Genomic DNA, 11445 nt, shown 5'->3' with positions numbered 1-11445 from the left:
CCCGGGCGCGGAGGGGGCGGGGAGGGGACAGGAGGGGCGGCCATGTGGGAGGGGGACGCGCGCCGGAGCCCCCCGCCGCCGCCGGGCTGCCGCTCCAGGCCCGCCTCTCGCCGCGTGCCCCGCCCCGCCCCGCCCCGCTCTCGCCTCTAAAGTGCCCGGCGCGCGCCTCCCGCCGCCGCACTTTCACTCTCCGTCGCCGCGTTGGCTCCGCGTCCCTCCTGCGTCCGCCAGCCGCCCGCCGGTGCCATGAATGCCAAGGTCGTCGTCGTGCTGGCCATCGTGCTGGTTGCGCTGTGCCTCAGCGACGGTGAGTGCGCTCGGCTGCGGAGGCGTGGGCGCCGGGCTCCGTGCGGGGCCGCGGCTCCTCTGCCAGCTCTGTCGCGAGCGAACCCAGTTCGTGCCGCACAGGGGAGGTCGAGGCAGCCCCCTTCGCGGGGCGCGCTCCCTCGGGGTGCGGCGCTCGAAGCCCCAAGCGTAGCAGCCACCACCCGCGCTGAAGCTTCGCACTCCGCAGCGGGGCTCGGGTCCGGGGCAGTGGGCGGCCGCCAGACTCGAGCGGCAGGCGGCACAGGGTCGGGCAGGATCCCCGGCCAGGAGCGCTCCAGGAGCTCCGGGGAGTAGAGCGGAGTCGGGAGCCGCGGGCCCCGGGGAGTGGCGCGCCCACCCTACCCCAGCCCGTGCCCCCCAGCGCGCGGCTCGGTTTCTCCGCGCGAACGGACTCCGAGGCCCCGCTGAGCCGGGTGCCGGAGATACGTGTGCGAGGGAGCGCTTCGCCAAAGCCTGTCTCGCATCGCGACGCGCGGATGGCGGCGGCGCGGTCGGGTGCTGCTGCGCGGCGTCCCCTCCAGGCGAGGCTGGCCCTCTCTCCGCACCCACTCTAGCGAGGCTTCGCAGGCGAGCCAAACCAACCAGCTGTCGGGTCTGCGCCCCCCGCCCGGCCGCGCTTCTGCACAGCTCCGCGGGCCGCAGCGCCGCGGCGAACCCGGGCGCGCGTCCAGCCTCCTTCCTGGCCTCTTCCCGGGGCCACCGAAGAGAGACCCAGGGGCCGCCAGGGTCGCTCATGCCCCTCCCGTGTCCCCGAAACACACCTGCAGGCTGGCGCCTTTGTCACCGGCCAAGCCATCGCTCTTACCTCAGAAGGAGCGCGGCCACAGAGTTCAATCGCCAAGGCCTTAGGCCACTGGGAGAGGTGGTGTCCTGTTTCACTGCGAGAGGGAGAGCGCTTTTTTTTTTTCTTTTGAAGCTTGAGAGAAACCTCGCTGTCCTGTCACAGGACACCACTGCTGCAAACCAAAATAAACTGTTGTCTTTAAACACACAAAACAAGCCATGTTCGCCAGGCCACGCTGGCCTTTCTTGGCTGCAAAGTTGCCAACAAACCCTGCAAAGGGCTGAAGGACACTTGGAGTGCTCTTGGGGCAGCCACCGCCCAGGCAGGGCCTGAGCCCCCGCAGCCCTAGGCTGGGTTCCAGCCACCGACCCTCCTCTGGCAGGCGGTGGACTGGAAGCCCCTGTGGGTAAGGTGACCATGCATGTGTCTGGGCCAGGCAGCAGGGCCGGGACTACCACTCACCACTGACGCCTGGGGAGTGTTTTTTAAAAAATGTAGCAAGTTAAGGGCACCTGGGTGGCTTCTTGGTTGAGCGTCTCAGGTCTTGATCTCAGGGTTGTGAGTTGGAAACCGAAGTGTGTGTGGGGGGTGGGGGGGGGGGATATAGCAAGTTGCTGGGCAGAGCTGCAGAGGGACTGGATGGAAGGCAATTTGGATTTTACCACCTAGCCGAAAAAGTATGTGAAGCTGAGTCTCCACGCTGACCCCCTGGGTCATGGGAGACACTCTGGTTTGAGCATTAACAATTGAGTGTCTGGTGAGAGTGGAGTGGTCATCGTGCACCTCTCTAGGGAAATGGGGCTGCCCCGCCTTCCAGGGGGAGCCGCAGAAAGTATGGGAATGCTGGGACCCACCCAGGTCATTGAGTCCTAGGCATAGTTGACCAGGAAGGAGCACAGAGGGAATAACGGTCTCATTAACAGACTCATCCTGACCCTGGGAAGGGTTGGTTGCTTGCCTCTTTGAGTTGCCCTCTTGGTAGCCAAGTGGCCAGGACAGGGTCCTGGGCTCGAGGCCGGTCTGCTTCTGCTTGCATTCATAGGCTGGAATGTACTTTTTGACCTTCTGGAGCCTGTGTGCCCATACTGAGTTGCTGAGCTGCCCTTGGAGACACCCTTGTTCAGGGTCAGGGTCAGGCTTCTGCCCTCCCTTCACTGGCTGACCTCAGCCAAGCAGTGGGGCCCCTGGATGCCCTGGGCTTTCAGGGGTTAAATCCAGGGTGGGCTCCATTCTGAGGCCAGGTTGGAGAGACTGGCCAGGGCTCCTGTTCCTGCATTAGAGTGGAAGGTTCTCTTGGAACTGCTCTTGAACAGAGCCAAGTTCACCAGCTCCCAATCCGGTAACATGCAGGCCAATCAGAGTCACCTCCAAACCAGCTGGGAAAGTTAGTAATATTGACAAAAAGCTGGAGGAGAGGACACAGGTGGACACAGCAATGCGTCCTCTTGGTAAGAGCCCTTGGTGCTCTTTCACTTTAAAAAACCCCTTGAAAGTCCCCACTTGACAGTCGGGCAACTGGGTCCTGGGAGCAGGAATAAGAATTGCCTTTGAAGGAAATGGATAATCCCAGGGGGTAGAGGGGGAGAAGAAGAGAAAAGAAAGCCTGTGTTTTGAGCTCAGAATCAGCTCTGATTTCTCGCCTGATCTCCACTACTCGCTTAGTGGAGCCAGACTAGCTTCCTGACCCCCCACCCCCGACCCCGGAGAGCAGCAGCGCCCGCCGGCTGAAGCACTCACCCTGTGTACCTTTCAGCTTGCTGAGACCCTTCCTGTGTCACCACCCAAGCCCGGTTATCCAGTCCCTGCTCAGCTCAGGGGGACCCAGGAGAATTCCAGGGAGACTGGAGGCGGGACACTCAGAGGGGAGACTTTTGGCTTTGGCTTTTCCTTTACCCTGACCACCCAGCCCCCAGCCCCCAGCCTTGGGGTCCCTTTCCCAGGTGATCTGGTTACGGGGTGGTAAGGGCAGAGCAGTAGGAGCTTCCCCTGCAGGGACTGGGTGCCCTGGCTGAAGGCCAGCCCAGCGGAGACTTTCTGGAGTCAGGTATACAGCGAAGGCTGCTCCGGGTGCTCTCCAGTACCCTGAGTCTGAGCACCCTGAAGCCAGGCTTTCTTCTTACCGGTTTTTAGGGAACCACGTTTGATTCTAGGGGGCCGGGTGGTCTGCTTTTTCCCTGACTTGGTGGCTAAATAGGCTGCTGTTTGCAGACCCTGCCATCTCTCAACTGAATGCAGCCTTTAGGAAAATGAAGAAGTCCCTTACTCACAAGGTTTCCTGCAGCTTCCCCAGCTCTCTTGCCCCAAAGTGCAGAACTTCAGGACCAGCAGGAGGCCTCTGGGAGCTCTGTAAACAGGCAGACTTTTTTTTCTTTTTTTTTTTTTGTAAATCTCTGGACTAAATATTCTCAGACATACATTTAATCCCTGATGAAAGGATCCACAAATTCAAATAATTTGGGGTATTAAGAAGGACTTGGATAAAATCTGCCCAAAAGAAAAAAAAAAACCCACAAAGATCCCAGCCCCCCAAGGCTTGCAAGTCTAGACTTAGAGGGTGAGTGGTGGGTTCCGCAGGAGCCCTTTGCTTATTTAAACTAATGAGTGTCAATTATGGCATTTTGCAAATTGGTGAATTGGCAAACAAAGAGGTAATATAACCCAGGAGGCTCTAGCATCTCTGCACAATGGAAACCACATTGGACTCCAGCCCTGATAATCTCCCTGCCTTCAGGGGAGTGCTGGGGAGAAGGTGGGCCCTTGGCCTGCCCTCCAGGGACTCCCAGGTAGGAAGCCTGCCAGGATTCTTTTGTGGTTGCCAGGGTTTAAGGTGAATGTGAGGGGAGAAGATTGCAGGAGGGGGAAGAGGGAAGGGGGCAGCATTCCCCTGGGGAACTACAGTGGCTCCTGGGACAAGGGAGAGCCTGGAGGCTCCTGCTTCCCCCTCCTCCTTCCCTGAGTAAAGAGGGCTTTCTTAGTTGGCCCTGGAGGAGTTTATTTTGCAGAGATTAACTGGGAACCCCAGTACCTTGGACTGAAACAATTCTCTCATGGGATTAATATATTTTATCTTCAAATGCCTGAGCAAGGGGCTGTTTCTTTTAATTCCCCAGTCTCCTAGGGTCCAGCTCTCTATGGCTGCATTTGCCCTCGGGCCCTATGGAAGCTGGGCCTACCCCCAGAGCTCACTGTGCTGCTCAAGAGCTCTTAGCAAGGATGCCCCTGTGACTCGTCCCATGGCTCTTGATCCTAAACATCGTTCCACCACCTTAACCCTCAGCCGTGGACCCATACACACATGTATCCCCAAGGTCCAGCAGGATCGTAACAAACTGCCCTGTTTTCACTACCTCTTCTAGGGAAACCGGTCAGCCTGAGCTACAGATGTCCTTGCCGATTCTTCGAGAGCCACATTGCCAGAGCCAACGTCAAGCATCTCAAAATCCTCAACACTCCGAACTGTGCCCTTCAGATCGTGTAAGTCTGAACATCATTTTCAGGAGTGTTGCATCTTAGTGGGTATAGTAACCCCTAACGCAAAACTTGTAAAAGCTAGAGAATCGACATACATGCTGAACGGCCAGCCTTGAACCTGGCATAATGAGAGGCAGCTGTGATTACCAGGAGGCCTTTGGGTGTGCTACCAGGCAGGAGTTTCAAAAACCACTCTTCCCTTGGCGCCCTGTTGTGCTCCTGGTTCTTGCCTCCTTTTTTTTTTTTCTTTCCCAAATTTCCTCCTTTAGCACAATAGATGACAGTACAGTGGGATGCCTCCAGACCAGAGAAGCAAGGAGTTTCTGCTGAAGTCCCATAAATTGGACAGCCCTCTGCCCATCACGGTGGTTTGTCCTGCCAGGTTCCAGGTTTCAGTGTTCTAAATCCATCCTTCATCACATAGTGGAATCTCACAAGACCCCAATTTAGGTTAAGTGGTCTTTAACCGTTGGGTAAAACTCAAACTTTTCAGCTCACTTAACTGCTTTTTCTCAAACACGACACATGAATTTTTGTTCTTGCTGGTGTTGATGTCAACTGCTGATGTTTGATGTCATTTGTGTGGGAAAGGAGACAAATGAAAATGACACCTAGAGAACACATGAGAACCTCTCGCCCGGGGTGCAGGAAGCTGGGTGAGGTTCAGCAAGAGAGCCTCGCACAGCTGCTCATTGCTTGGCCCTGGTGAGCTCTAATGCACCGTGCTTGCACCCAGCGAGTATGGTCACGTGTCCTGACGCAGGGGTGCTGAGGCTCAGGGTCTTTTATGAGGAGCTCACCTCCTGAAAAGTCCCAGTGCTGAGAATGGGGTGGGGACACAGCAGTGGGAAGGCAAGCTGCAACTTCCTGAAGGCTTTGCTCCCCAACGCCAACTGTTTTAAGTTCGATTTTGTCTTTTTTTTTTTTTGCCAGCCTTAGCTCTCTTGAATGTGTTTGTCATTTAAAGGATGTTTTAGGCCACTGGAAGATGAATGTTTTGTCAATGACTTTGCTTACAATAAAATACTCTCTCTCCTTTGAGAAGTATTTTATCAGATACTGAATTTAGCTCCATAGACCTGCTCTGCAGTTCAGATTACACCGGTGCACATGCTAGGAATGCACCTTGAAGTGAAAGAAGCCAGATATAATTTGCGGGTCTGGGCAGACACAGAATCACACCCTTCCTCTGCGCATGTCAGTCACTTCACAGGCAGGCTGCATGATTCCCCTGGGTGTCCCCAAGCCACTGTGCTGGCCTGAGTTGTCCTCACACACCCATGAGTGGCTGGGCAGGGGAGTCCTCAGGCTGCTTGAGGTTACTGGTACCCAGGGCTTGATGGAGGGGGACCTGGAGATAAGTCCAGTCTGCCCCCAGGAGGTGTCGGGTGAGGAGGTGTGACTGGAGCCGAGTAGTGGGAGGTCAGTGCCCTGTGATTTTTTAAAAAACAAATGCAACCATGGAGCATTCAGTGAACCTGTAAAATCTCTCTGGAAATCACTTTCTGGCAAATTACCTGCACTGTCCCTCCCCCACTGTCCTGTCACCCTCCCCCACACTGTCCCTCCCCCACTGTCCTGTCACCCTCCCCCACACTGTCCCTCCCCCACTGTCCTGTCACCCTCCCCCACACTGTCCCTCTCTCACTGTCCTGTCACCCTCCCCCACACTGTCCCTCCCCCACTGTCCTGTCACCCTCCCCCACACTGTCCCTCCCCCACTGTCCTGTCACCCTCCCCCACACTGTCCCTCCCCCACTGTCCTGTCACCCCCACCCACACTGTCCCTCCCCCACTGTCCTGTCACCCTCCCCCACACTGTCCCTCCCCCACTGTCCTGTCACCCCCACCCGCACTGTCCCTCCCCCACTGTCCTGTCACCCTCCCCCACACTGTCCCTCCCCCACTGTCCTGTCACCCTCCCCCACACTGTCCCTCCCCCACTGTCCTGTCACCCCCACCCGCACTGTCCCTCCCCCACTGTCCTGTCACCCTCCCCCACACTGTCTCTGCCTTTGTCCCTCTCCAGCGTAAGTCCCCATAATCTTGCAGAGAAAGTCCCACTCTTTCGCGCTGACATCTGGCCACCTGCTTCTCGGGCAGCTCATCTTCCTGCACATCCTCCGTGCACTTACCCCCTTTGATGCCCTTGCTCTTGCTTTTCCCTACCCCCTTATTACACTTGCCCAGCTCCTCCGCATCCTTCAGAGGCCAACTCAGATGTTCCCTGGTGTGCGCTCTCCCCAGACTCCCCGGTGAAGACACATTCCACCTTCCCGTATCTCTGCAGTATGACTTGGCCTACTGCTGGGGACGTGTTTCCCCACCTTGAGTTCTGTCCTGACCCCGAGCCTGCCCCACGTGGGGCCCTGGTGCTCGTGAGGGCCCTGACGTGGGTGTCTGATGAGCCAGGGCCCAGATCACGACAACGCCTCCTTCCGTTCAGCGGCACACTGTGGTCTCCTCTCTTTTGGCAGGGCAAGACTGAAGAACAACAACAGACAAGTGTGCATTGACCCGAAATTGAAGTGGATTCAGGAGTACCTGGAGAAAGCTTTAAACAAGTAAGCACAACAGCCAAAAAGGACTTTCCGCTAGATCCACTTGAGGAAAGCTAACACCGTATGGCAGATGGAAGGGCGAGGTGTGGGGGAGGCTGGCCTGGATGGGGAGGACCAGGTGCCTGGGGTGGGGGGGGTAGCGCACTGACCTGGGAACGGGCTTGAGGTTTGCCCAGCATGTAGACATCCGCATTTATAGCGTCTGGTACGATCCTGCAGCTTCTAGTCCCCCGTGCCCCAGACCCTTGTGCATTGGCTGTTTTACAACTGGGGTTTTTCTAAGAAATCATGTTGTCGCAACAGCATTTCCCGCTGTCAGCTCTCTCCCGATCATCGCAATTCTCATCATTCCCATTATCTTTTTTTTAAAATCAGTGATTACTTCAAGATCTGTATTTGGTTTGCTTTGGAACTTTTCTTCCTTGCCCCCCGGGGCATCTGGGCACAGTCAGGTGATGGCCAAGCATGGAGCTCAGGAAAGTCTCCTTCCTCCAGACTCAGCAGGCTTGGAGGAAGGCTCTGGGTGGCCTCCGCAAGGGGTGCCCCTCCGGGAATGACACCCCCCCAGGTGACTCGGATACTGGCCAGTGCTAGGCAGCGGCCACCGCCCCCACCTCCTCTCTCCAGCTCAGGGGTTGGATCTGTAGGCTCCACGTAGAAGCTACTGTCACTGGGGACTGTGCTCAGAGACCCCCTCCCGGCCATTCCCAGGCCTCTCCGTGCCTCCAGTAGCATGCTTTCCTCTTGCTTCTGCTTCTCATTTCTGTACACGCTCCATGGGGAGGAGGGTGGTTGCCGGAGCGCTGCCCTGCAGCCCCCTCCTCCCTTTGCCCTCCCCTCCTGCTCAGGCCCTCTGTGAGAATCTTCTCTGGCCTTCTCCAGAATGGGGCTGGCCCTCTCCTGGGGTGGGGGGAGGGGGTTGGAAGGTCATGTCTCCGCCTTCCCTCGAAAGGCCGGTCTTTGCAGAATCAAATGCAATTTTCAATCTGAACACTTGTTTTGAGGAATTCGGTTTCTGTGGTTGCCTCTGAGGCTTATATAGGCCACGGAGGCCCTACAAACTCTGAGGTCTCTGAAATCAGAAGTGAACAAAATAAATGAATAAATGAGCCTCTTGCCACGAACACCTCCTCCTGAAACCACAGCAGGGTTTCAGTTTCCAATCAGAAACGTTGGCAAGGTGACATTTCCATGCATAAATGTGATCCACAGATGGGCCTGGTGGTATTTGTAACTTTTTGCAAGGCATTTTTTTATATATTTTTTGTGCACATTTTTTTTATGTTTCTTTAGAAAACAAATGTATTTCAGAATATATTTATAGTCAAACAATTCATATATTTGAAGTGGAGCCATATGAATGTCAGTAGGTTACATTTCTCTATTATCTTGAACTACTGGCAATTTGTAAAGAAATATATATGATCTATAAATGTGATTACAGCTTTTTAATGTTAGCCACAGTGTATTTTTTCACTTGTACTAAAATTGTATCAAATGTGACATTATATGCACTAGCAATAAAATGCTAATTGTTTCATGGTATCAACCTCCTACTGTATGTGGGAATTTATTTACCGGAAGTAAAATCCATCAGCTGTTAGACATGGGGCTCAGGTACATTTGTGGAGTTGATGAAGATAAGGTGGCCTGCCGGTCAGGTGCCTTAGATCCCTCCTGCCGACTTCGCTTGTGAGCGTGGGCCTTGCTCAGGAGCAGATTAGAGCTGCAACTCAAGTTTTTGTGCCTTTTTTTTTTTTAACCCAGTGGAAACAGCAGTGCTAGTCTTCTGAAGAATAATATTTGACTCACTAATTTCTCTTCTCCTTCCTCCTCTTCCTTGGTTCTCCTAACATCCCCACGTAATCTCCAGAGACTCAACTCTCATAATATCCAGCTTTCACATTTTCCCATGTAAAAATCCCATAATCCCAGGCCATGGTTAATAGCAAGCTTTCACGGGAACAGGTGGCCTTACCCCATAAATCATTAAATACCATTCAGCTTGAATCATTTTAATGTGACAATCATGAGCCAGTTGCTCTAATCAAATTCTGCTAACCAGCTCTCTCCCTTGCTCTCCAGAACAATCCCAGTCATTCCCAAGGGGTGTCCCCAGGCATCCAGAAAGGAGAAGGTGGGATCAGGCCCGCCTTCTTTTTCCTCTCCTGGATGGCCGCCTGAATGCAAAGCATGATTCGATTTGAAATGCAGGTATTTTTTTGTAGCTACAGCAGAGTTCAGCTCTGCGCTGAGAAGGAAGGAATCCAGAGGAGATGGGGTTGAGGTGAGTTAGAAGGCCAAGTCCAGCCTGGCCCAGGGCGTGACTTCACACCCTTTCAGATGTGAATGCCCTTCAGGGTTGGAAGCCTCAGGCGATAGCTGGAGCCAGGGCCAGGCTGGTACCGTGGCCCGTGGCTGTAACCAGTTCCCAGATGTTCTGGAAGGCCAGCTAACATTTTTCATTGAATTGGGGAAAAGGTCTGATTTATTTTAATGAAGTACTGATGGACGGTGCTTTGCCCAGGGGCCTCCAGGCCTAAGACTGAAGACAAAGTTAAACAGACACCCAGGGCAGTGTTAAAAAATTGTGCAGACTGAAACAGACCCCTGTGTATTTCAACATCATTAATGGTTCTACTAATTTTATCTAAGGGGGCGCAGAGAAGAAAAAATGGGGAAAAGAGAAAAGATAGGAAAAAAGAAGCGACAGAAGAAGAGAAAGGCTGCTCAGAAAAGGAAAAACTAGTTATCTGCCACTTCGAGATGGACCGCAGTGCACGCTGCTCTTGTCTCCCCCGGCGCTTTGTAAATTTGCTCTAACCCTCCTCCAGGGCAGACACCCCCCCCCCCCCCCCCGCCTTCTGCGCAGGGGCTCAGACCTCCATGGAGGAGTAGCGTTCCTGTGGCCGCACAGGCTCCTGTATTTATGTGTGTTTTCAGGCCCTTTCTGGTCTGCTAAGTTATGAAGAAAGTAGTTGTGCAGAGACTGGGGCTGCGGTCTGGGACGAGGAGACTCTGCTCGGGGCTCGGGAGTGGCCCAGGTCTCTCCAGCCTTGCCCTGGGCTGCCTCCCACCCTGCCCTCCACTCCTCTCTCAGAAGGGCTCCGGAGCCCACCCGGCTCCACACACTCAAAATCTGCCTTCCTGCTGAGGCCAGGGTGTGGCTGCCTGGCTGCACAGAGCCATTGCTAGCCCAGCAGTGGGAGCCTCGGCCAGCAAGGGACATGCACCTCCTGCCCTCCCCTTGACCGCTGCCGGTGCCACCCGTCACCGCCTTCATGGGGCAGCTGTGGCCATGCCTTTTGCAGGTGCTAACTGACTCTTTTTTCCCAAGTGCCTGCTGCCTGGCCCTCCACCCCTCTGCGGTCTGCGGTGGGACTTGTCCAGCAGCCCCTCCCTAGGCCCGAGGCTGTGAGAGTGGCTTTACCTCTGAGCAGGGGTGGTTTCTGCACACCCGGTGGGGAAAGTAGGTGGGAGTTCCACATTCCCAGGGAGCAGCTGTGGAAAATACTTCTCAGGGAGCCTCTGGGCCAGGCAATTCACTTTATAGATTCTTTAAACGGGTCCCTGACGTGGAGGAACTGTGTGAAGGGCCTATCCCCACCCGCTTTCTGCCGGGAGAGGCTCTGTGACCCTGTGTGATTAGGTTCCAGGACACAGCTGCCTCAGTCCTCACTCATGGGAAATAATCTGCTTAAAGTGAACATGGTGTTCTAGAAAGTTCTAGAACTTTCCTCATAGCACCCACAGATTATGTCTAAGATTTCTTGCCTAGTCTCTCTAATTTGGATCAGAAGGAGGGGGGGTCACGTGGGAGAGCCAGGCCCTGATTTCAATAGTACTTGGAAAAAGAACACCTCAAATATCTGGACTGTTCTCCCCACCCTCCTGTCCCTCATAAACATTCATCCTGCACCCCAGGCCCTTGGTCATCATTCAGTATGTGGACCCAGAAAGATGAAGTGGTTGGAGGACAGAACAGGTGGAATCAGGAGAAGAAAATCCAAGGTCCCCGCCCGTCAGACTGCCCTGGAGCACTGGTCCCTCATGCTTTAGTGCCCTCCTCTGGGACAGCAGCGTAGAGCACTGGGGGCATTCCTTCTCTCCACTAAAGAAGTGTCCTGCTAGGGCGCTGCAGCCAAAGACCTTTTAGTCACCATCGCCCGTCCCTTTTATCCGGCTGACTCGCAGCCTGCGCCCCTCTCACCAGCCCTGGGCTTAGCAGGCCTGTTCCCAGGTGTGCGGAAGGCACCCTCCCCGCCTCGGAAGGCACTGGGCTGTTTGCTGGTCTGCCCAGGG

The 11445-nt window shown here is 55.0% G+C and overlaps 1 protein-coding gene across 2 annotated transcripts; it reads left to right on the top strand.

Annotated features, from left to right (window-relative positions):
* Nucleotides 1–226: 226 nt before the first annotated feature.
* On the top strand, nt 227–9892 carry CXCL12 (C-X-C motif chemokine ligand 12). Of its 2 annotated transcripts, XM_028098761.2 has the most exons (4): nt 227–307; nt 4468–4585; nt 7060–7146; nt 9799–9892. In XM_028098761.2, the coding sequence occupies exons 1-4, from the start codon at nt 247–249 to the stop codon at nt 9890–9892; spliced, it is 360 nt and encodes a 119-aa protein (XP_027954562.1). In that variant the 5' UTR covers nt 227–246. The 2 variants fall into 2 exon arrangements, with proteins under 2 accessions (XP_027954562.1, XP_027954563.2); XM_028098762.2 differs by lacking the exon at nt 9799–9892 and having other exon boundaries at nt 7060–7216.
* The last annotated feature ends 1553 nt before the right edge of the window (nt 9893–11445 follow it).

The sequence above is a fragment of the Eumetopias jubatus genome, unplaced genomic scaffold (genome assembly GCF_037043125.1).
Source record: "Eumetopias jubatus isolate StellerSeaLion01/CBP00866 unplaced genomic scaffold, mEumJub1_p1.0 scaffold_17, whole genome shotgun sequence".
NCBI lineage: Eukaryota > Metazoa > Chordata > Mammalia > Carnivora > Otariidae > Eumetopias > Eumetopias jubatus.
The sequence above is the reverse complement of the archived record's forward strand: the minus strand, read 5'-3'. Positions and strand labels throughout refer to the sequence as shown.

Excerpts from the sequence above, each read along its gene's own strand:
- CXCL12 (XM_028098761.2), top strand. The coding sequence starts at position 247 with ATGAATGCCAAGGTCGTCGTCGTGCTGGCCATCGTGCTGGTTGCGCTG. Across the intron at positions 308-4,467 it reads TGCGCTGTGCCTCAGCGACG|GGAAACCGGTCAGCCTGAGC; the intron begins GTGAGTGCGCTC and ends TACCTCTTCTAG. Across the intron at positions 4,586-7,059 it reads AACTGTGCCCTTCAGATCGT|GGCAAGACTGAAGAACAACA; the intron begins GTAAGTCTGAAC and ends CTCTTTTGGCAG.